The sequence below is a fragment of the Ictalurus punctatus genome, chromosome 7 (genome assembly GCF_001660625.3).
Source record: "Ictalurus punctatus breed USDA103 chromosome 7, Coco_2.0, whole genome shotgun sequence".
NCBI lineage: Eukaryota > Metazoa > Chordata > Actinopteri > Siluriformes > Ictaluridae > Ictalurus > Ictalurus punctatus.
Genome location: NC_030422.2, coordinates 28,844,432 through 28,869,705, shown reverse-complemented (window position 1 = coordinate 28,869,705; position 25,274 = coordinate 28,844,432). Strand labels below are relative to the sequence as shown.

Below are 25,274 nucleotides of genomic sequence, written 5' to 3'. Positions count from 1 at the left end.
TGGTCGACTCATGAATTTTGACATTACTCATTGCAACAGTGGCCTGTAGGTCCTTCAATGTTACCCTGAGGTTTTTTGTGACTTCCTGTAATATTATTTGGAGTGATTGTGGAGTGATTTTTGCTACATGACCACTTCTTGACAGAGTAACAGTGGTGCTGAACTAAACAGTGAGCTGCTAAATTCAGGCTTGATTGCCATTGTCTTGACTGAGACAGTTGACTTCAATAACCCCTTTAAATTAACTAAAGGTTCACATACTTTTTCTGACAAAGATATTCAATGTTGGATAATTTTGCTCAATAAATCAATGTAGAAACTATAATGTTTTTGCATCATTTGTTTAATTTGGTTCTCCTTATCTAGTTTTAGGACTCAGATTAAGATCCAATCACATTTCAGGTCAAAGTTATGTGTAACAATTTAAATAATCAAATTTTAAAAAAGAGAGTTAAAAGAGTGTTTATTTTTCACAGTTGTTCCATTTTAATGTGTTAATACATTGATAATTCAAGTAAGTATAACGCTGATCAGTCATCTATTAGGATGGTCTGAGTCCTGCACTCTGGGATCGATTGCTTTAATCTCCACCCACGTACCTGGAGGAAATGTGGTATTTTTCCATTCGAGTAAAGCGCTCGTGGAATAACACCAACTTTCATGCTTGTGACTTATTTCTCCTCTATATAGGTATGTTGTGCATGTTTAACTCCACTGTTTTATCCATGTTAACTTGCTCACATATTGAGACATGCATATATTTTGTTTCTGATAATTTTGAGTAGATATAAGTAAATTTTGTCGTGTGTGCATGTGTGCACGTGTAGGTCCTCACCTTGTACTGAAAACCAGAACAGCGCTAGCTTGTGGCTAGCCGTAATTTGAACATGTGGACATGAAAGGCGTATTTTTATGTGTACTTTTATTTAAATAATGTCTTAAGGCACTTTAGGTTTACTGTTTTGTACAACTGTTTGTTATGTGTATTGTTGTATTTTGACAATTCATTCGAGTAAAGCTCTTGTGGGAGTAACACCAACCATCATGCTTGTGACTTATTTCTCCTCTATATAGATAGGGGGACAACATTTTGGAGGCACCGCTGGGATTGCTGCTCAGATGTCCAGTGTCCATAGCCTGTACATTGAATTCTGCACCAGCTAAATCCCCCATACTACACCCAGGCAGGCTGCGGTGAGGCACGTGTTGCTGTTTTAAGGAGAGCTGGAAGTTGGTGGTCGAGTACACGGTCCTGAGGCCAGTTACGGATCATCGGGGACAGTAGAGACCCACTGGTTGAAAAGGCCCCTGCACTGTCAACATGTCAGCCCTGGAAGAGCTACAGGAAGAGGTAGGAGGAGTGTTGCACACCCTGAAAAGAGACAATTTGCTGGGAATCTGTGACTTTTTGAACATATCAGGCATACAAAGAGCAGATGTTAAAGCAAAATCACGCATATCACGCATCTCTTTGGTGACTCACATTCTGAAGCACCTTGAAAGAGAGGAAGTGGCAGAGCTAGAAGACAACGGGATGTCAGAGTTATTACTACTGAAAGACAAAATTGCAGATATGTTAAGTGGCATCGATAGTGAAAGGGCACACACTGAACATGACATTCAGGAGACAGTGACACAGAAAGAATTGGATGAACTGAGTATTGCAACTGATATTTAAAGTAATCCCAAATAGGACTCTGCCGCTTTCTTCCGACTTTCAGTACCGCCATGATGCCAGGTGCGGAGCATGGACAATGCTGTGTTCAATTTGACATGGAATGTCGTAATTTCCGGGTTCCCAGTCGGAAATGTCAACTCTGAAAGATATTTGATCTATGAAAGACATTGACAAAAACAAAAACTAAGGACATTTACTCTATAATTGTATTTTACTTTAGTTACTTTTGCAAACAGACAATACAGTTTTAGTTAGTCTTTTTTTTTTGTAATGCCTCATTTTTATTTCGATTTCAGTTAATGACAATGTTTTTTCACACCTAGTTTTCGTTATTTCGTTTATAATCGTTATTACGATTATAACCTTGACACACACACACACACACACACACACACACACACACACACACACATCCAACTAAATATAAGACACACACAAACACACACACGTTCTTACACATAGGCTGTATTCATACATAGTATGGTCATGTGCATTCCACACACATACACACAAACACACACACACACACACGCTAAAAACCTCTCTGTGTGACCTCATTGGTGCCTATTTCTACGATCAGCGCAAAATTAAGAAGTTCCAGTCACCTACATCACCTCAAGCTGTTTCAAGAAAAAAGCTTCTACTATCATCCAAAAACAAACTCGAGCGTCTTCAGATTGCCAGACACTACTGGAACTTCAAATGGGATCGGGTCCTATGGACAGATGTAACCAAAATAGAGCTTTTTGGAAATATAGAGCAGATGTCAAACTTTGCAACTTTTTCTAAACTTTTTTTTTTTATAATACTGCTAGTTCCGGAATGACCCAATCTTTCAGGTTAATAATCCCTTACAGATTTACAGTATTTTTTGCCTTTTCTTATACGTTGACACGGGAGAAGAGGGGCCAATGGGCAATTCTGGTGCTTCCAGGCTGACGATCAATCCGTCTCTGCACGTATCTCTGCTTGCCTGTTGGACATCTCGGTCTGGATGAGGGAACACCACCTTAAGCTCAACTTGGCAAAATCGGAGCTTCTCGTCATCCCAGCCTGTCCCTCAATCAACCACAACCTCACTGTACAGCTCGGCTCCACCACACTCAAGCCAACCAGGAAGGCCAAGAACCTTGGGGTGATTCTCGATGACAGCTTGACCTTTACAGACCACATTTCAACAACTGCACGGTCCTGTAGGTTCATCCTGTACAAAATCAAGAAAATCAGACCCTACCTCACTGAACAGGCTACACAGATCCTAGTCCAGGCTCTTGTTATCTCAAAACTGGACTACTGCAACTCACTGCTTTCAGGCCTCCCAGCCAGCTCCATCAAACCCCTTCAAATGATTCAGAATGCACCAGCATGCCTCATCTTCAACCAACCCAAGAGAACCCATGTCACACCCCTCTTCATCTCCTTCCACTGACTTCCTGTAGCCGCCCGCATCAAATTCAAGGCCTTCATGCTCATGTACAAGACCTTGTCTGGAACAGTACCCTCCCACTTCAACTCTCTTCTGAAGGCTTACGTTCCCTCACGCAATCTGCAATCAATCAACAACCGACACTTATTAGTACCTACTCAGTGTGGCTCAAGGTCCCTTTCAAGAACATTCAAACTCACTGTTCCTCAGTGGTGGAATGAACTTCCAACCTCAATCTGGACCGCAGAATCTCTCACCATCTTCAAAAACAGCTAAAGACCCACCTCTTCCGTGAACACCTAACCAACCCCTTAAATAGATGTTTTAAAATAAATAAATAAATAAATAATATTTACTCTGGCACTTACACCTCTACTCTGCACACTTTGCTTCTTCTGGAATTCAATTAACAGATCTTGTATGATATCACTACTTGTATTGTTCTCTGCTCGATATATCGCTTTGCTTGTATTTTCTCATTTGCAAGTCAGTTTGGATAAACACGTCTGCTAAATGAATAAATGTAAATGTAAATAAATATGAATGAGAGCCTGCACAACGATATGTCTTTGCAACTGTAAGTGACTAGTCAGCTTAATCCTTCACATGGCATTCATAAGGTGCCATAAGTTCCTGCTACTCTATGGATCACGCTGAAGTTTGAACAAAACGGTTTGACTTAATATCCGCAGCAGTAGTGTACAAGTCATTTCTTCCTAATTTGTTTATTAACTTTTACTGTATGCCTAAATGCAATATCAGTTATTTGCCAGATTCAGATGCTCCTAAACAAATTATTATAAAGTATGAGTTTGTAACTTATCAACAAAGACTGTACTATCTTTTCTAATATAATGCATTTAATATGGAAAATATTTTAGAGAATTTGTTTGTTTTAATTTGTTCTTGCTGCCATCACAAAATAAAAATGTTTAAACCTCACGTAATGTAGTCGCGGAGGGTGTGTACATTTTTCACTCTTCATGTGAATTTTAATGGTGGGGATCCTTATAGACTGTGCAACAGATATGTACTCAGTGTGTCTCCACCCATTTATTTCACACTGGAGTACAACCATTTTTCTTTTTTACCATTATGGACGAAACACCCGTTTCTTTTAAAACATCATCTTTAAATGTTTTTTTCTAACTTCTAAAGAACCCTGGGACTTAAGAGATGATCTTCAGTGTTGTTGACTGAAATTCAATGGAGAAAAACTTGTCAATTGTTGATGTTCTCAGGTGGATGAACTGAAAGGTTTTTTTGGTTGAAACGTGGAGGAAACTTCCACCACAACTGTTACAAAGACTGATTGATTCCATTCCTGTTGTCAAGACCTTCTGTGAAACAAAGGATGGCAAACTTAATCCTAAAACACTGTATCTATCAGTGCCACTATTGGTGTCCAAATACTTTTTTTGTCTAATTATGACCAATGTATCTATTCTTTATATATTCTTTTTATTATCTTTTAAATACTGTAATTTTCCTTGAAAAGCGTACATGTGTTATCATTCTTTAAAATAGTTGGCACTTGACATGCTGTTTTCTAATGCAGTCAAATTCATGCATTTGTATGTGTCCAAATATTTAAGTGTCTATGTAAAAAGATTTAAGTGTCCAGATAATTTTCGGGGCAGGGTATGGTTATTGGTTTGCCTCATATTGTATATATCATCTTTGCCAGTGGTGTCCAATCTTATCTTCAAATGGCCGGTGTGAGTGCAGGTTTTAATTCCAACCAAGCAGGAGCCACACCTGATTCCACCTGCTTAATCAGTTGATCTTGGCTTTCAACAGATTCAGGTGAGCCTCCTGCTTGGTTGGAATGAAAACCTGCACCCACACCGGCCCTTTCCAGAAAAGATTGGACACCCCTGATCTATGCAGTCTGAATATACCGCAGCAGTAACCTTGAACATGTTAAATCATTTACAAGTCCAAACATTTCCAACTCGGCATGCCATCTGTGAACCCAAATATCACCATGTCCTTGTCCTATCATCTTCAATAATCATTTACTCAGTTCAGATGTAGTGTGTTACACAATTTTTATTACATTAAAACAAACCATGCTCTTCTTGTAGTGCATAAAAATCCAGAACTATGGCTCGTCAGACTCAAGTGATGTTACTTCTGATTCTCGCTACAGCACCAAAAGCTTTGGGTAAGAGTCTTCTCTGTTCAGCAGGATACGTAAACAAGTAAAATTATACACGTCTAGGAGTATGGGCACTACAGCAGTTTGGTTTCCTTTTTGCTTGTTGAACACAATATCATATTATTAATGAAAATATGACTTGCTGGGATTATAGCCAAATGAATGCTTTTTGAAGATCAGAATTTGTAAATTGTACGTATAAGAAATGTAGAGAAAATTATTTAACAAAATGATGACTTTACCCATTTTCTTTTTAGCTGATGTGGTGAATCCTGAGACAGGTAAAATTAAAATTAAAGCTTGAAAGTCATCAGTAGATTAGTCATGTCTGACCACCAGCACTGACATTTCTCTGTCTTTTTCTGGTTTCTAGCGGATGATTTTGATCAGATCGTGAAAGGTAATCAAAATACCTGCACAGATTAGCATGCTATTAAGAATCCCTGATTAGTACCATCTTTACCGATTTTTTAAAATGATTATTTCCTATTACAGAAGTTATAAACATACAAAGCCACTGAAGTAACATTGTGGTTATTTTTAATAACGGGAGGCTGGGCCTCAGGTGGTAGAGCGGGTTGTCCACTAATCGTAGGGTTGGCTGTTCAATTCCCAGCCCACATGACTCCACATGCCAAAATGCCCTTGGGCAAGACACTGAACCCCAAGTTGGTCCCGATAGCAAGTTAGCGCCTTGCATGGCAGCTCTGCTACCATTGGTGTGTGAGTGTGTGTGTGTGAATGGGTGAATGAGACATAGTGTAAAGCGCTTTGGATAAAAGCGCTATATAAGTGCGCCATTTACCATTTAATAAGGTTTATTGATGCCACAAGTTAATATATTAAAGGTGCAATAGTCCATTTTTCATTCCTTACAAATTTCTTGTACTAATAACCTTGAAGTTAAAACAAACAAAACACCAACAACAACAACAACAACAACAACAACAACAACAACAACAATGGGTTAAGTCATGGCCTTAGCAAAAGTGTATAGACACCCTTGTTTACGGGCCACTGTAGATTCTTGGTGTGGAGCTTTGTGAACATCGGTGGGAATCTTTCAAATTTCTAACCTAATGCAGGCCATGATTTAACATATCAAGGCCACGAGTTAATTCAATGTGGCCACAAATTAATATATCAAGGACATGAATTAATATATTTTAGCCAACCTTTAATACATAAAGGTATCTCATGGATACAAATTATGTTGATGTTGTTGTTATGTTGATTATGGTGCCTGCAGTTAATTATTTGGTAGGAATGAATGAAAACATATTTAATAATATGATTAATCTGACACAGGCTAATAGTATATCGTTTTGACAACACCAGTAAATCCAGTATGTCTTTATGCTCCATTCCAAGATTGAAGAAAAGATTAATATCTCCATGCTTGGTTACCCGTGACTGAAATGGTGTAATTCAATTTGTTTCTCTGTTCTAAACTTCCTACAAGTAAAGTATTTAATAGGTTACCTAATAGATCTCCCAAGCTTGTCACATCTGATGATAAATATAACCACCATCAGCTCAGCAGCTCCATTTAAAACAATGTATTTACTTGTTTTTCTTCAATAGCAATGACCCAGAAGCCGAAGAATGTTCCACATGCTGTCCAAATGGCTGGGTGAGATACGAGAGACGTTGCTACAAGTATCAGGCCACCTATATGGACTGGGCTTCTGCTGAGGTTCAATTCAGTTAATTTCATCTGCATTCACATTTGTCTTTAGAAGAGTGAGAAATGTAATGAAAGGCTTATTTATTAGCATATCAGTGATGGAATGGGAATTATATACACATTCACATATAAATTTTTATATTTTCAACATCCTGGATTCAATGCTAGTTCATGTCAGTAGTTTTGAATAAAAATGCCATAAAAAGTGGACTCCCTCAGCTCAATTTTTTAAATAATCTATGAAAAAATAGGCACAGTAATATTTCAGTAATATTTTTTGGAGCATGATTTTAAAAAAAAAATAAAAAATTATTATTATTTTGTTATAATTTTCTGAACTTAAAATTGACAACTGATATTTCTAGGAATAATACCATTGCTACCACTGGGTTATGGATTGGCAATGATCCACCAAAATAATTTTTTTTTAAAACCCTCCTATTTTAGCATATACAATTTAAACAAAAAAAATTGTTTACGAAACATTTGTATGCAAAATTGTGCATAATAACTGCATTAATGAACATGCAGTGATGCTACAGCTCTTTTTCTTTTTCTAGAAACACTGTCTGGATCTCAACGCGCACTTGGTCTCAATACATAGCGAAAATGAACATCAGTGGGTTAAGGCTCTTATCCGTACTCATGACCCCCGGGAGAATCCAACATGGATCGGTCTCATTAGCTGTCAGAAGGTTCGCTAACTATAAAACACTTCCTGAGCTCAGTCAAATATGTGAGCAGGGAATCATATAACTGTGTAGTGCTTGATTTATTGATTTACACATGGTCAAATGAAGAAACTCAAAACTGTAATAGAATATTAGACCTTGTGATTTTCACTGTTCATCCTTTCAGAGAAATAACTTTTTTTGGTCTGATGGCACCAAATTGACTTTCACCAAGTGGAATCCAAATGAACCCAATTTTGATCGTGGAGAGTGCTGTGTGCATATTGACTGGAGTGGTGAGTAGAAACTTCCTTATGTAACTGTGTTTGGAATCTATGCTTTATATTTTTGGTTTGGTGATTCATTTTTAATTCAATTGTCATGCCATGTATAATATATATTCATATTTCCTCTTTGTCTGCAGACAGTAAGAACTGGAACGACATTCCGTGTCATTACAGCTATCCCTTTGTGTGTGCCAAGATTATTAACTGAAATGCTCCCAGCTTCACCTTACCAACTATAATACAAAATTGGAAAGATTTTCCTTGTCACTAATGGATTTACAAAAAATATATATATATTACTGTGGCAAATTACCATAAATAAAGCAAGAAAAAAATTCTTTAAAAAAAATCTAATAAAATTTCATTAATTGGTAACATTTTGGTGTCATTTTAAATACACTCTCAGAAAAATAAATACATCTAGCTCATGCACTGATCCTGCACGTAGGATCACACAATAAATGGTTTCATCTTCAGGAAAAGCTCCAAAAAGAATACATTCATCACAACCTTCCAAAGAACCCTTAAGGCACTGGTTCAAAAAGTGGGTTCTAGGGACACCAGGGGTCTGAGAAGTATGCTATTTAATAATATGTATATAGTCAGATACTATATTGTACTGAAGTGTCCCTGATATTTATTTAGCATTTAAAGGCTGCATTAAATTTGAGGTCGAATCTACTTCGAGATGTGCTATGCTTATGAGATGCACTGATCTGCTAGTTACAGGTCTGGCAAAAAAATGCTAACATGGCTAACAATAAATGACAGAAAACTAATTAACTGTTCCTTGAGAAGAGAATCTTGGGCTAGCCTTCTGAAGCAATTAAGCATTACTCCCTACTGGTCTGAAAAAAGTGTGCATTTTGCATTTATATATATATATATATATATATATATATATATATATATATATATATATATATATATATATATATATATATATATATACAGAAGCATGTGAAAAATAACAAACTACAGATAAAATTGCTGTTTGTCGGGTGGGGGTGGTGGGAGGAAGCCTAGATGCAACAGAATTAATGAATGACATCAAAAATAAGTCAGAATATGCATTCTCGGTAACTGATCAATTTGGATAAGCAGTAAAAAGCCAGCTCATCCACATTCCTATCCATTTAGAACAGCACCATTACGCCAGACCTTATCTCCCTGCAGTTATTGCTGGCTTTCCAACTAAAACTAAACAGGGTTGAGCTAGGCCAATACCTGGATGGGAGACCTGCTGGGAAAAACTAAGAAAACTTGCTGCTGGAAGTAGTATTAGTGAGGCCAGCAGAGGGTGTTCACCTTGTGGTCTGTGTGTGGAATAATGCCCCAGTATAGTGATGGGGACACTATACTGTAAAAACAGCATTGTCTTTTGGGTAAGACCTTAAACCAAGGTCCTGACTCTCTGTGGTCATTAAAACACATAAGTGTCATTAAGACACTTATGGTAAAAGAATAGGGGTATACCCTTGTCCTGGTAAAATTCCCCCATTGGCCCTTCTCTATCATGGCCCCCTAATAATCCCCATCTCTGAATTGTCTACATCACTCTCTCCTCTCCGCTGGTGTGTGGTGGGCGTTCTGGTGACTTATGGCTGGCGTCGCATCATCCAGGTGGATGCTACATGTTAGTGGTGGTTGAGGAGATCCGCCCCCCCCCAATGTAAAACGCTTTGAGTGTCTATTAAAGTGCTATATAAATGTAACTGTAACTATAAGCACAGTTTATATGGTAAGGAGACATTTTCATGTAATTGGGCTTTGGCTAATTATAAGCCATTAAGTCATAATCTTATAACAGCAGTGTCCAACGGACAGCACTATTTCACCCGTCCCTTCACTTGTTGCAATCTATGAATCTCATTTCAGTTAGTCTTAGTCATTTTACCAAGCACAGTTTGTTTCAGTTGCCCATATCACAGGAAACATCTGCCTAGTTTTATATGCAACAGTGGCCTGTAGGTCCTTCAATGTTACCCTGAGGCTTTTTGTGACTTCCTATAATATTATTTGGAGTGATTTTGGAGTGATTTTTGCTACATGACCACTTCTTGACAGAGTAACAGTGGTGCTGAACTAAACAGTGAGCTGCTAAACTTAGGCTTGATTGCCATTGACTTGACTGAAACAGTTGACTTCAATAACCCCTTTAAATTAACTAAAGGTTCACATACTTTTTCTGACAAAGATATTCAATGTTGGTTAATTTTGCTAAATAAATCAATGTAGAAACTATAATGTTTTTGCATCATTTGTTTAATTTGGTTCTCCTTATCTAGTTCTAGGTCCAATCACATATCAAGTCAAGGTTATGCAGAATACAGAAAATTGTAAAGGGTTCACAAACTTTCTAGCAGCACTGTATACTGCTCATGATTAGGCTAAAAAGTATTCGGACACTTAAGCCTATCCTGGTTGTCACAGTTAATCCATAGTGAATGTGATGAACTACACCTTGTGGTGATTCCACAGGATAATTGTGAATAAAATCAAGAAAGAAAAAAAAACAGGTGAGAAACAGATTGTTTCCGACATCAGTGAGAATGATGTAACTCATGTTGGTACCAGCAGAATGAATTCAGAAGTTTACACGAACATACTTTGTCTGCCAGATAAGAGAGAAATGCATCCAAACAATCAGGTGGAACTTTGTCACGCAGCAAGACAATGATCCAAAACACACTACCATCTCAACAAAGGACGTTATCAGGGGGGAAAAGTGAAAGGTTTTAGACTGTCCAAGTCAATCAATAGACCCAATTGAGCAGCATTTCACCTCCTGAAGGGGAGACTGAAGGGAGAAACCCTCTGAAACAAACAACTGAAAGAAGCTGCAGCAAAAGCCTGGAAAAGCATCACAAAAGAAGAACCCAACAGTTTGATGATGTCACTGAGTCACAGGCTTGATGCAGTTATTGCAAGTATGGAATATGCAACCAAATATTAAGTGTTATATACTTTAATTTACTTTAAGACTTATCTGTTCCTATACTTTTGCTCACCTTAAAATTGTGTGGTCTGATTCAAAAAGTTCTGTCTTATGTTGTTTAATGCATGCAGATGTAAATACCAGGAAACGAAAGCTGCAATCCTAAACTCTCAGCTCATATCCATCTTTTGATCTCAAACCTAAATATCTTTGGTGTATAGCATAAAAAAATGAATTGTCCTTGCCGTTCCAATAGTTTAGGAGGGGACTGTATATCTGTTTCTATGATGCTTTACACTAAAGTTTCATTCACATTCATGTTCAATATTTTTTTTTACATTAATCAGTAGCGAATCTGAAAGTGAAGTTAAAGATAGATGATATGTTTCTCATTGAATGGCTACATTTAGTTGGGTCTATAACTGATTGAATTATAGGCTTTGTAAGCTCAGATGACACGGGTTTCCCTCGTTATAATAGTTAATCATTACAATACAGTAAACAGTTTCATGATGAATCTGATAAAACGCAACATAAACAGCGCTTCATGTTATCTTTGCTATGGCTTAATGAGACTGCAGTTTCTTGAATAAAGATATAATCATAAAAGGAATTTTTACGGTTTGTTAAATTAGTCAAACAAGTTCAATAAGAAGAGTAAATTTGGGTGCAGTCTCTCATCCCATGATTTATGGTGGATGCGGAGCCTATCCTGGAAACGATCGAGGCGGGGCAGGAATATCCACATGGACATGGAGAGAACATGCACAGAAACTTCTCACTGACAGTAACCCCAACTCAGGATCCACCCAGGAACCCTGGAACGTTGAGGCTGGCAATGCTATCCACTGCATCAACATGCTGCCCATAATTGCAATGTGGCATGACAGACTTTTATTTTTTGACTAATAAGTCATGCAGACTAATGACTACAGTAGTTTTCAAACAAACAAACAAATAAATAAATAAATAAATAAATAAATAAATAAATAAATAAATAAATAACATCTAGGAAGATTAGAAAAGTATCTACAGTGGCCCCCAAAAGAATAAACACTTAAGTCACACTCATAAAAGGTATGTATTTCACTGCATTAGAAAACAGCATTTCAACCAAGTGCCATTTATTTTAAAGAAAGTTACCACAAGCACTTTTTTTTCAAGAAAAAAATTTTCCAAAAAAAAAAAAAAAAAAAAAAAAAACGTTTAAAATAAAAAAAAATAAAATAAATAACTCATATACCGCTTATAATTAAACAAAAAATATTTGGACACTTAAGACTGTTCTTGTTGTCACAGTTAATCCATGGTAAATGTGATGAACTACACCATGTGGTTATTCCACAGGATAATTGTGAGTAAAATCAAGAAAAGAAGATAAAAAAAAAAACAGTTGTGAAACAGATTGCTTCAGACATCAATGAGAATTGCCAGAAACAATAAGAACGCAAACTATTCAAAACAGGATCAATGAGCATGGGTACAGAGGGAACTAATGCTGTGGAAACCATTCATCAGCCTCAAGAATAAGAAAAAAGGTGACATTTGCAAAAGAACATGGAGAGAAAGACAGCAGGTTCTGATGAACTGTCTTATTTTCAGATTAATTCAAACTGAACTTGGATGGCTCTGATGGTAGAGGGTTTGTTTGGAAGCCAGGACAAGAATTTCAGCCAAACGGCACAAATTGTACTAATAAACCTGGAGGTGGCTGAGGTTGTTTTTACTGCAGTGTTGCTAGTGAATGGCATCATGAACTCAGATGTGTACAGAGACATTTTGGATGCAAATTTGAAATTATTCAAACTACAGAAGTGGATATTTCAGCAGGGTAATGATCCAAAACACCAGTCACCTTTTGAAAGAATACTTCCCAGAGCCCTGACCTAAACCCATAGAGCAGTGGTTCCCAGTTCCTGGAGATCTGCCTTCTTGAGGACTTTAGCTCCAGCCATAATTGTGCCCACCTGACCATCTAATCATTAATCAAATAAAACAGGTGTGTTATATTTTAGTTTTAAATGAAACCTACATGAAGGTGTATCTCAAGGAAGAGGGTTAGTGACCAGTGCTATAGAGCATCTATGTGATGCAACGGAGAAGAACTTGTCAATTGTTGTTGACAAGCTGTTCTCGGGTGGATGAACTGAAAGTTTTTTTGGTTGAAACGTGGAGGAAACTTCCACCACAACTGTTACAGAAACTGATTGATTCCATTCCTATTGTCAAGACCTTCTGCAGAACAAAGGATCCTAAAACACTGTATCTATCTGTGCCACTACTGAGTGTCCAACTACTTTTTTGTCTAATTCTGACCAACATATCTATTATTTTTATATTCTTACAAATAACAACCTGTTTTGGGGGAAATACTGTAATTTTGCTGGAAAAGTGTACATGTGGTATCTTTGGCACTTGACATGCTGTTTTCTAATGCAGTGAGATTCATGCACTTGTATGTGTCAAAATATTTAAGTGTCCAAATACTTTTGGTTGCACTGTATGGTTGTAGCTTTGCCTCATATTATATTCTTCATCTTTAATTAGTCTGAATGTAACCTTGAAGGTGTTCAATCATGTACAAGTCCAAACATTTCCAAGTCAGCATGCCATCTGTCAGCCGAAATATCACCATGTCCTTGTCCTATCATCTTTATATATGCAATAATCATAAATTCAAGTTCAAATGGTAATCATGATGAAAAAATGATGTTATTTTTCTCTGGAAACATGACGTTTCTATCAGCATCACTATATAAGCATCGCCGCTTGCCTCAGCGTGTTACACCAAGCAAGAAGACACTCCTGATTAAATGTAAGTGGAATTTTGGTGAGGTGCGACATATACTTTTTTTTTATTATTACATTAAAACAAACATGCTTTACCTGCAGTGCAGAAAAATCCAGAACTATGGCTCGTCAGACTGAAGTGATGTTGCTTCTTATTCTCGCCACAGCAGCAACAGTCTTTGGTAAGATTCTTCCCTGTTAATCAGGATATGTAAACAACTAAAATGATTCACTTGTAAGAGTATGGGCACTGCAGAAAATGTAGGTGATAGTATAGTTATAATACAGCTGTTTGCTTTTCTTTTTGCTTGTTTAACAAAATATCATATTATTGGTGAAAATATGACTTGTTTCCTATGCTGGGATTTTAATCAAATGAATGCCTTTGAAGATCAGAATTTGTCATCTGTACGTATAAGAAATGTAGAAAAAGTTATTTACCAAAATGATGACTTTACCCATTTTATTTTTAGCTGATGTGGTGAATCCTGAGACAGGTAAAATTAAAATTAAAGCTTGAAAATCATCAGTAGATTAGTCATGTCTGACCACCAGCATTGACATTTCTCTGTCTTTTTCTGGTTTCTAGCGGCTGATTTTGATCAGTTCGTGAAAGGTAATCAAAATACCTGCACAGTTCAGCATGCTATTAAGAATCCCTGATTAGTACCATCTTTACCGATTTAAAAAAAAATAAAAATAAAAAAAAATATTTCCTATTACAGAAGTTATAAACATACAAAGCCAGTGAAGTAACATTGTGGTTATTTTTTAATAAGGTGTGACCACATATTTTTTTATTACTGATGCCACAAGTTAATATAATACGGCCACAAGTTAACGTATTAAAGGTGCAATAGTTAATTTTTTATTCCTTACAAATTCCTTGTACAAATAACCTTGAAGTAAATAAATAAATAAATAAAACCCCAATGCGTTAAGTAATGGCCTTAGCAAACGTGTATAAAGTCACTGTTTGTAAAAACAAGTTCCTGTCTGGAATACCTGCTTGTGTTTGGATGTCAGTCATTTTATAGACACTCTAGTCTACGGGCCACTGTAGATTCTTGGGGTGGAGCTTTGTAAACATGAGTGGGACTCATTCAAATTTCTAACCTAATGCAGGCCAAGATTTAACACATCAAGGCCACGAGTTAATTCAGTGTGGCCACAAATTAAGGCCATGAACGAATATATTTTGGCCAACCTTTAATACATAAAAGTATCTCATGGATACAAATTATGTTGATGTTGTTGTTATGTTATGTGGCCTGCAGTTAATTATTTGGTGGGAATGAATGAAAACATATTTAAGAATATGATTAATCTGACACAAGCTAACAGTATATCGTTTTGACAACACCAGTAAATCCAGTATGTCTTTATGCTCCATTCCAAGATTGAAGAAAAGATTAACATCTCCATGTTTGGTTTCCAGTGACTAAAATGGTGTAATTCAATTGGTTTCTCTGTTCTAAGCTTGCTACAAGTAAAGTATTTAATGGTTATCTAATAGATCTCCCACGCTTGTCACATCTTGTTAAAATATAGCCACCATCAGCTCAGTAGCTTCATTTCAAACAATTTATTGACAAGTTTTTTTTTTTTCTTTCTTTAATGCTAATGAGTCAGAATCCAAAGAACGTCGCGTAGACAGCAAATGTTCCACATGCTGTCCAAATGGCTGGGTGACATATGAGAGACGTTGCTTCTTGTATCAGGCCAGAACGGACTAGGCTTCTGCCGAGGTTCAATTCATTTCATTAAACCTGTGTTCACATTTGTCTTTACAGAAGAGTGAGAAATGTTATGAAATGCTTATTTATTAGCACATCAGTGGTGGAATGGGTATTATATACACATAATACACATCTTTTATATCCTGGTTTCAATGCTAGTTCATGTCAGTAGTTTTGAATATAACTAGAACAAATGACATAAAAAAGTGAACTCCCTCAGCACAATTTTTTAAACAGTCTATGTAAAAATTAGGCCCATTATTAAGATGTGTTCAATACTATTTATGGAGCATGATTCTTTTTTTTTTTTTTTTTTTTTTTTTTTTTGTAATTTCGTGAACTTAAAATTGGCAACTGATATTATTTCTAGGAATAATACCATTGCTACTGGTAGGCTATGGATTGGCAATGATCCACCAAAATAAAATATAAAAAAAAACCTCCTGTTTTAGCATATACAATTACAATTATTCATGAAAACTCATTTATAAAGAACCAAGGAGGCTTCCTTACAATATGTATAATTGTGCATAATAACTTGCATTAATGAACATGCAGTGATGCTACAACTGTTTCTTTTTCTAGAAACGCTGTCTGGATCTCGGTGCACACTTGGTCTCAATACACAGCGAAAAAGAACATCAACTGGTTAAATCCGTTATCCGTTATCATGACCCCCAGGAGAATCCAACATGGATCGGCCTCAATGCCTGTCAGAAGGTTCGCTATGAATCAAACACTCCCTGATATCATTCAAATATGTGAGCAGGGAATCATATAACTGTGTAGTGCTTGATTTCTTGACTTACACATGGTCAAATGAAGAAACTCTGAATTTGATGTTCTTTCCACTGTTCATCCTTTCAGAAACATTACTTTTTTTGGTCTGATGGCACCAAATTGACTTACACCAGTTGGAGTCCAAATGAACCCAATTTTGATCGTGGAGAGTGCTGTGCACATACAAACTGGGGTTGTGAGTAGAAGCTTCCTTATGTAACTGTGTTTAGAATATATCTTTTATAACTTTGGTATGGTGATTCATTTTTAATTCAGTTGTCATGCCTTGTATAATATACATATATATTTCTTCTTTGTCTGCAGCTGCTAAGAACTGGAATGACATGCAGTGTTATTCGAACAATGCCTTTGTGTGTGCCAAGAGTATTTACTGAAATGCTCCCAGCTATAATACAATGTCAGAAAGGCTTTCCTTGTCACAAATGGATATCCAAAATATAATTTTCTGACAACTTACCATAATTAGAGCAGTAAAAAAAATACAAAAAAAAAATTAAAATAAAATAATTTCATTAATGGGTAGCATTTTGGTGTCGTTCTTAATGCACTCTCAGAACAATAAATACATCTAGCTCATGCACTGATCCTGCACGTAGGATCACACAATAAATGGTTTCCTCTTCAGGAAAAGCTCCAAAAAGAATACATTCATCGCAACCTTCCAAGGAACCCTTAAGGCACTGGTTCTCAACATGGGTTCTAGGGACACCAGGGGCCTGAGAAGTATAATATTTAATAATATGTATATAGTCAGATACTGTACTGAAGTGTCCCTGATATTTATTTAGGATTTAAAGGGCTGCATTAAATTTGAGGTCTAAACTACTTTGAGACGTGCTTTGCTTATGAGATGCACTGATCTGCTAGTTACAGGTCTGCCAAAAAAATGTCAAGATGGCTAACAATAAATAATGGCAATAATAAATAAATGACAATAAATGAAATAATAAATGACAGAAAACTAATTAACTGTTCCTTGAGAAGAAAATCTTGGGCTAGCTTTTTGAAGCAATGAATCATTCCTCCCAACTGTTCTGAAAAAAGTGTGCATTCTGCATTTGTTTTTATACAGAATGGTATGAATAATAACAAACTACAGGTAAAATTGATGTTTGTCAGGGGGGAAAGGCAGATGCAACAAAATTAATGAATGACATCAAAAAGAAGTCGAAACTAAGTATTTTAAAATCAGCATATGCATTCTCTGTAACTGATCAATTTGGATAAGCAGTAAAAAGCCATCTCATCCACGCCCCTTTCCATTAAGAACAGCACCATTGCACCACTGCACCATTGTACCATTGCACCATTGCACCATTGCACCATTGCACCATTGCACCATTGCACCATTGCACCATTGCACCATTACACCATTACACCATTACACCATTGCACCAGAGCCATATCTCCCTGCAGTTATTACCTGGTTTCCCACTGAAGCTAAGCAGGCTTGAGTTTGCCCAATACCTGGGTGGGAGACCTGCTGGGGAAAATTAGGGTTGCTGCTGGAAGTGGTGTTAGTGAGGCCAGCAGGGGGTGCTCACTCTCTGGTCTGTGTGGGACCTAATGCCCCAGTAGTGATCAGGATACTATACTGTAATAACAGCTCTGTCTTTTGGATGAGATGTTGAACCATCCGAGCTCCTGACTCTCTGTGGTCATTAAAAATCCCAGGACACATATGGTAAAAGAGTAGGGGTATACCCTTGTCCTGGTGAAATTCCCACATTGGCCCTTCTCTATCATGCTCTTCTAATAATCCTCATCCCTGAATTGGCTACATCATGCTCTCCTCTCCACTAATAGCTGGTGTGTGGTGGGTGTTCTGGTGCATTATCCAGGTGGATGCTACACATTAGTGGTAGTTCAGGATATTCCCCCCACCCCCCACCCCCATACAATGTAAAACCCTTTGAGTATCTAGAAAAGTGCTATATAAATGTCATTGTAAGTATAAGCAAAGTTTATATGGAAAAGAGACATTTTCATGTAATTGGTCTTAAGCCACTATGTCATAATCTTATAACAGCTGTGACCAAACGACAGCACTACTTCACCCGTCCCTTCACTTGTTGCCATTTATGAATCTCATTTCAGTTAGTCTTAGTCATCTTACCAAGCACAGTTTATTTCAGTTGCCCATATCACAGGAAACATCTCCTTAGTTTTATATCTGCAGTTACAGAAACTTTTTTAAAAAATCATTTGTGAATGATAATGCATGATACTTCAAACAACAAAAGAACATTTTTAACTCTTTGGGAATGTTTTTTGGGATAAATCTCACACTAGTAAACAGCTCAAGAAGACCTTGTACAATTATAAACAATAACTAGCACATGGAAATAGGAGTGTAATGATACACAAAACTTAATACACAGTTTTTGTTTGCAGGAAGATTAAGCATCGCCTGATTATGAATCTTAGTTTTCCATGTGATATTGATTAAAACATTCAACATTATAAAAGTAAAAGAACTGAAACTTAACAATGACAGTTTTTGTGAGATCCGTTCAGACTGTATTGAGCAGTGTATACCAAAACAAAAGCTGTGCTTTACATTTAAACTAAACGTGGCTAATTAAACATTAGCCTTTCAGTCTTTCACTGGTGTGATTCTAAAGGAGTCATGGCTGAAGCACATAGTTTATATCTTCCCTTTAACCCAGATGGAATCAGGTGAGAAAGGCTGCCTAAATGCAGTAGACATGTGTGTTTCACAAGTGTTTGTGATTCCGTCTAGTTTAGCCTCACATCAAACAATAGAAGATGATATGCAATAATTTTACACCCATAATAAAAATCACTGTATATAGAAAAAACCTTTCGACCAAACGTTTCTGTTAACTGGTGATCAGTCCTGCACAATGGGTTGGAGAAATGTTGGCCCATTCCTCCTTATACAACTGCTTCAACTCAGTGATGTTGGTGGGCTTCCTTGCACAAACTGCTCTTTTTAGGTCCTTCCACAGCATGTGACTTGCAGCATGACCCCGATACAGTTAAGCTTCATTTCAGAGAAAGATACCATGACATTCTCCAAGAATTTGCAGAATTTGTAGTTAACAGTGAGCCTTGAGGAACCGAGGCAGCAAAGCAGCCCCAAACCATGATACTGCCACCCCCATACTTCACGGTTGAGATGGTCGACTCATGAATTTTGACATTACTCATTGCAACAGTGGCCTGTAGGTCCTTCAATGTTACCCTGAGGTTTTTTGTGACTTCCTGTAATATTATTTGGAGTGATTGTGGAGTGATTTTTGCTACATGACCACATCTTGCCAGAGTAACAGTGGTGCTGAACTAAACAGTGAGCTGCTAAATTCAGGCTTGATTGCCATTGTCTTGACTGAAACAGTTTACTTCAATAACCCCTTTAAATTAACTAAAGGTTCACATACTTTTTCTGACAAAGATATTCAATGTTGGATAATTTTGCTCAATAAATCAATGTAGAAACTATAATGTTTTTGCATCATTTGTTTAATTTGGTTCTCCTTATCTAGTTCTAGATCCAATCACATATCAGGTCAAGGTTATGCAGAATACAGACAATTGTAAAGGGTTCACAAACTTTCTAGCAGCACTGTATACTGCTCATGATTAGACTAAAAAGTATTCGGACACTTAAGCCTATCCTGGTTGTCACAGTTAATCCATGGTGAATGTGATGAACTACACCTTGTGGTGATTCCACAGGATAATTGTGAATAAAATCAAGAAGAAGAAAGAAAAACAGGTGAGAAACAGATTGCTTCAGGCGTCAATGAGAATTGCCAGAAACAATAAGAACACAAACTATTAAAAACAGGATCAACGAGCATGGGTACAGAGGGAAAGTAATGCTGTGGAAACCATTCATCAGCCTCAAGAATAAGAAAAAAAGGTAACATTTGCAAAAGAACATGGTGAGAAAGACAGCAGGTTCTGGAGAACTGTCTTATTTCCAGATTAATTCAAATTGAACTTGTATGGTGGAGGGTTTGTGTATAGAAAGTCAAGAGAGAAATTCCAGCCAAACTGTACAAATTGTACTAATAAACCTGGAGGTGGCTGAGGTTGTTTTTACTGCAGTGTTGCTAGTGAATGGCATCATGAACTCAGAAGTGTACAGAGACATTTTGGATGCAATTTTAAAATTATTCAAAGTACAGAAGTGGATATTTCAGCAGGGTAATGATCCAAAACACCAGTCACCTTTTGAAAGAATACTTCCCAGAGCCCTGACCTAAACCCACAGAGCAGTGGTCACCAACCCCAGTTCCTGGAGATCTACAGTGAGGGAAAGAAGTATTTGATCCCCTGCTGATTTTGTACGTTTGCCCACTGACAAAGAAATTATCAGTCTATAATTTTAATGGTAGATTTATTTGAACAGTGAGAGACAGAATAACAACAAAAAAAATCCAGAAAAACGCATGTCAAAAATGTTATAAATTGATTTGCATTTTAATGAGGGAAATAAGTATTTGGTATAAGTATCAATCAGAAAGATTTCTGGCTCCCAGGTGTCTTTTATACAGGTGACGAGCTGAGATTAGGAGCACACTGTTAAAGGGAGTGCTCCTAAACTCAGCTTGTTACCTGTATAAAAGACACCTGTCCACAGAAGCAATCAATCAATCAGATTCCAAACTCTCCACCATGGCCAAGACCAAAGAGCTCTCCAAGGATGTCAGGGACAAGATTGTAGACCTACACAAGTCTGGAATGGGCTACAAGACCATTGCCAAGCAGCTTGGTGAGAAGGTGACAACAGTTGATGCGATTATTCGCAAATGGAAGAAGCACAAAAGAACTGTCAATCTCCCTCGGCCTGGGGCTCCATGCGAGATCTCACCTCGTGGAGTTGCACTGATCATTAGAACAGTGAGGAATCAGCCGAGAACTAAACAGGAGGATCTTGTCAATGATCTCAATGCAGCTGGGACCATAGTCACCAAGAAAACAATTGGTAACACACTACGCCGTGAAGGACTGATATCCTGCAGCACACGCAAGGTCCCCCTGCTCAAGAAAGCACATATACATGTCTATCTGAAGTTTGCCAATGAACATCTGAATGATTCAGAGGACAACTGGGTGAAAGTGTTGTGGTCAGATGAGACCAAAATGGAGCTCTTTGGCATCAACTCAACTCGCCATGTTTGGAGGAGGAGGAATGCTGCCTATGACCCCAAGAACACCATCCTCACCGTCAAACATGGAGGTGGAAACATTATGCTTTGGGGGTGTTTTTCTGCTAAGGGGACAGGACAACTTCACCGCATCAAAGGGACGATGGACAGGGCCATGTACAGTCAAATTTTGGGTGAGAACCTCCTTCCCTCAGCCAGGGCATTGAAAATGGGTCGTGGATGGGTATTCCAGCATGACGATGACCCAAAACACACGGCCAAGGCAACAAAGGAGTGGCTCAAGAAGAAGCACATTAAGGTCCTGGAGTGGCCTAGCCAGTCTCCAGACCTAAATCCCATAGAAAATCTGTGGAAGGAGCTGAAGGTTCGAGTTGCCAAACGTCAGCCTCGAAACCTTAATGACTTGGAGAAGATCTGCAAAGAGGAGTGGGACAAAATCCCTCCTGAGATGTGTGCAAACCTGGTGCCCAACTATAAGAAATGTCTGACCTCTGTGATTGCCAACAAGGGTTTTGCCACCAAGTACTAAGTCATGTTTTGCAGAGGGGTCAAATACTTATTTCCCTCATTAAAATGCAAATCAATTCATAACATTTTTGACATGTGTTTTTCTGGATTTTTTTTGTTGTTATTCTGTCTCTCACTGTTCAAATAAATCTACCATTAAAATTATAGAATGATCATTTCTTTGTCAGTGGGCAAACGTACAAAATCAGCAGGGGATCAAATACTTTTTTCCCTCACTGTACCTTCATGAGGACTTTAACTCCAGCCATAATTGTGCCCACCTGACCATCTAATCATTAATCAACTAAAACAGGTGTGTTAGATTTTGGTTTTAAATGAAACCTGCAGGATGGTAGATCTCAAGGAAGAGGGTTAGTGACCAGTGCTATAGAGCATCTATGTGATACAATGGAGAAGAACTTGTCAACTGTTGATGTTCTAGGGTGGATGAACTGTTTTTTTGGTTGAAACGTGGAGGAAACTTCCCCCACAACTGTTACAGAAACTGACTGATTCCATTCCTCTTGTCAATACCTTCTGCAGAACAAAGGATGTCAAACTTAATCCTAAAACACTGTATCTATCAGTGCCACTAATGAGTGTCCAAATACTTTTTTGTCTAATTCTGACCAACATATCTATTCTTTATATATTCTTACAAATAGCAAACTGTTTTTGGGGAAATACTGTAATTTTGATGGAAAAGTGTACGTGTACGTCTTATCCGGAAAGGGCCGGTGTGGGTGCAGGTTTTCATTCCGACCAAGCAGGAGCCACACCTGAGTTTACTGGAAGCCAAGATCAACTGATTAAACAGGTGGAATCAGGTGTGCCTCCTGCTTGGTTGGAATGAAAACCTGCACCCACACTGGCACTTTCCAGATAAGATTGGACACCCCTGATCTATGCAGTCTGAATATACCGCAGCAGTAACCTTGAACATGTTAAATCATTTACAAGTCCAAACATTTCCAACTTGGCATGCCATCTGTGAACCCAAATATCACCATGTCCTTGTCCTATCATCTTCAATAATCATTTACTCAGTTCAGATGTAGTGTGTTACACAATATTTTATTTTCCTTTGGCAAGACACTGAACCCCAAGTTGCTCCTGATGGTAAGTTAGCGCCTTGCAGCGCAGCTCTGCTACCATTGGTGTGTGAGAGAGAGAATGGGTGAATGAGACACAGTGTAAAGCGCTTTGGATAAAAGCGCTATATAAGTGCGCCATTTACCATTTAATAAGGTGTGACCACAGATATTTTTATTGATGCCACAATTTAAGATATTAAAAGGTGCAATAGTCAATTTTTTATTCCTTACAAATTCCTTGTACAAATAACCTTGACATAAAAACAAAAAAACAACAACAACAATGGGTTAAGTAATAGCCTTAGCAAATGTGTATAGACACCCTTGTCTATGGGCCACTGTAGATTCTTTGGGGTGGCGCTTTGTGAACAATGGTGGGAATCTTTCAAATTTCTAACCTAATGCAGGCCATGATTTAACATATCAAGGCCACGTGTCAGTTTAATGTGGTCACAAATTAATATATCGAGGCCATGAATGAATATATTTTGCCCAACCTTTAATACATAAAGGTATCTCATGGATACAAATTATGTTGGTGCTGTTGTTATGTTGATTATGGTGCCTGCAGTTAATTATTTGCTGGGAATGAATGAAAACATATTTAAGAATATGATTAATCTGACACAGGCTAATAGTATATCGTTTTGACAACACCAGTGACTCCAGTATATCTTTACGCGCCATTCCAAGATTGAAGAAAAGATTAACATCTCCATGCTTGGTTTCTAGTAACCAAAATAGTGTAATTCAACTGTCTCTGTCAATGTTGTTTGCCACAAGTAAAGTATTTAATGGTTATCTAATAGATCTCCCAAACCTGTCACATCCAATTATAAATAAAACCACCATCAGCTCAGCAGCTCCATTTCAAACAATTTATTGACTTTTTTTTTCTTCCATATCAATGAGTCAGAAGCCGAAGAATGTTCCACATGCTGTCCAAATGGCTGGGTGAGATACGAGAGACGTTGCTACAAGTATCAGGCCACCTATATGGACTGGGCTTCTGCTGAGGTTCAATTCAATTAATTTCATCTGCATTCACATTTGTCTTTATAGAAGAGTGAGAAATGTAATGAAAGGCTTATTTATTAGCATATCAGTGATGGAATGGGTATTATATACACATTCACATATAAATTTTTATATTTTCAACATCCTGCATTCAGTGCTAGTTCATGTCAGTAGTTTTGAATAAAAATGCCATAAAAAGTGGACTCCCTCAGCTCAATTTTTTAAATAATCTATGTAAAAATTAGGCACATTATTAAGATGAGTTCAGTAATATTTATTGGAGCATGATTCTTTTATTATTATTATTATTATTATTATTATTATTATTATTATTATTATTATTATTATTATTATTATTATTATTACTATTATTTTGTTGTAATTTTCTGAACTTAAAATTGACAACTGATATTTCTAGGAATAATACCATTGCTACCACTGGGTTATGGAAAACCCTCCTGTTTTAGTATATACAATTTAAACTATTTATGAAAACTTGTTTACGAAACATTTGTATGCACAATTGTGCATAATAACTGCATTATTGAACATGCAGTGATGCTACAGCTCTTTTTCTTTTTCTAGAAACACTGTCTGGATCTCGATGCGCACTTGGTCTCAATACATAGTGAAAAAGAATATCAGCGGGTTAAGGCTCTTATCCGTGCTCATGATTACCAGGAGAATCCAACATGGATCGGCCTCAGTGGCTGTCAGAAGGTTCGCTAAGAATAAAACACTTCCTGAGCTCAGTCAAATATGTGAGCAGGGAATCATATAACTGTGTAGTGCTTGATTTATTGACTTACGCATGGTCAAATGAAGAAACTCAAAACTGTAATAGAATATTAGACCTTGTGATTTCCACTGTTCATTCTTTCAGACAAATAGGTTTTTTTGGTCTGATGGCACCAAATTGACTTTCACCAAGTGGAATCCACCTGAACCCAATTTTCTATTCGGCGAGTGCTGTGTGCATATGAACTATGGCTGTGAGTAGAAAATTCAAATCTGTTCTTTATAAATTTTGTTTGTTGATTCATTTTTAATTCAGTTGTCATGCCATGTATAATATATATCTAAATTTCTTCTTTGTTTGCAGACAGTAAGAACTGGAACGACATATCGTGTCGTTACACCTATCCCTTTGTGTGCGCCAAGAGTTTTAAGTGAAATGCTTCCAGCTTCACCTTAACAACTATAATACAATATTGGGAAGGTTTTCCTTGTTACTAATGGATTTACAAATATAATAATAATAATTTACTGTGGCAACTTACCATAATTAGAGCAATAGAACAATATTTTAAAAATGTAAATAAAATGTATTTCATTAA

The 25,274-nt window shown here is 37.2% G+C and overlaps 2 protein-coding genes and 1 pseudogene across 3 annotated transcripts; all 3 read left to right on the top strand.

Moving 5' to 3' along the window:
- Positions 1-5,113: 5,113 nt before the first annotated feature.
- LOC128633046 (lactose-binding lectin l-2-like) lies at positions 5,114-8,269 on the top strand. 2 transcript variants are annotated; one of them, XM_053681588.1, is made up of 7 exons: positions 5,119-5,271; positions 5,523-5,546; positions 5,639-5,665; positions 6,861-6,961; positions 7,513-7,647; positions 7,811-7,919; positions 8,048-8,269. In XM_053681588.1, exons 1-7 carry the CDS (start codon positions 5,211-5,213, stop codon positions 8,116-8,118), a joined length of 528 nt encoding a protein of 175 aa, XP_053537563.1. In that variant the 5' UTR covers positions 5,119-5,210; the 3' UTR covers positions 8,119-8,269. The 2 variants fall into 2 exon arrangements, with proteins under 2 accessions (XP_053537564.1, XP_053537563.1); XM_053681589.1 differs by lacking the exons at positions 5,523-5,546; positions 5,639-5,665 and having other exon boundaries at positions 5,114-5,271.
- A 5,305-nt stretch (positions 8,270-13,574) lies between these two features.
- Positions 13,575-16,673, top strand: LOC128633045 (lactose-binding lectin l-2-like; annotated as a pseudogene).
- A 6,211-nt stretch (positions 16,674-22,884) lies between these two features.
- Positions 22,885-25,274, top strand: LOC108262378 (lactose-binding lectin l-2). Its single transcript, XM_053681587.1, has 5 exons — positions 22,885-22,945; positions 23,837-23,937; positions 24,523-24,657; positions 24,821-24,929; positions 25,040-25,274. Exons 2-5 carry the CDS (start codon positions 23,917-23,919, stop codon positions 25,108-25,110), a joined length of 336 nt encoding a protein of 111 aa, XP_053537562.1. The 5' UTR covers positions 22,885-22,945; positions 23,837-23,916; the 3' UTR covers positions 25,111-25,274.

Excerpts from the sequence above, each read along its gene's own strand:
- LOC108262378 (XM_053681587.1), top strand. The coding sequence starts at position 23,917 with ATGGACTGGGCTTCTGCTGAG. Across the intron at positions 24,658-24,820 it reads GCCTCAGTGGCTGTCAGAAG|ACAAATAGGTTTTTTTGGTC; the intron begins GTTCGCTAAGAA and ends TCATTCTTTCAG. Across the intron at positions 24,930-25,039 it reads TGTGCATATGAACTATGGCT|ACAGTAAGAACTGGAACGAC; the intron begins GTGAGTAGAAAA and ends CTTTGTTTGCAG.
- LOC128633046 (XM_053681588.1), top strand. The coding sequence starts at position 5,211 with ATGGCTCGTCAGACTCAAGTGATGTTACTTCTGATTCTCGCTACAGCA. Across the intron at positions 5,272-5,522 it reads TACAGCACCAAAAGCTTTGG|CTGATGTGGTGAATCCTGAG; the intron begins GTAAGAGTCTTC and ends TTTTCTTTTTAG. Across the intron at positions 7,920-8,047 it reads TGTGCATATTGACTGGAGTG|ACAGTAAGAACTGGAACGAC; the intron begins GTGAGTAGAAAC and ends CTTTGTCTGCAG.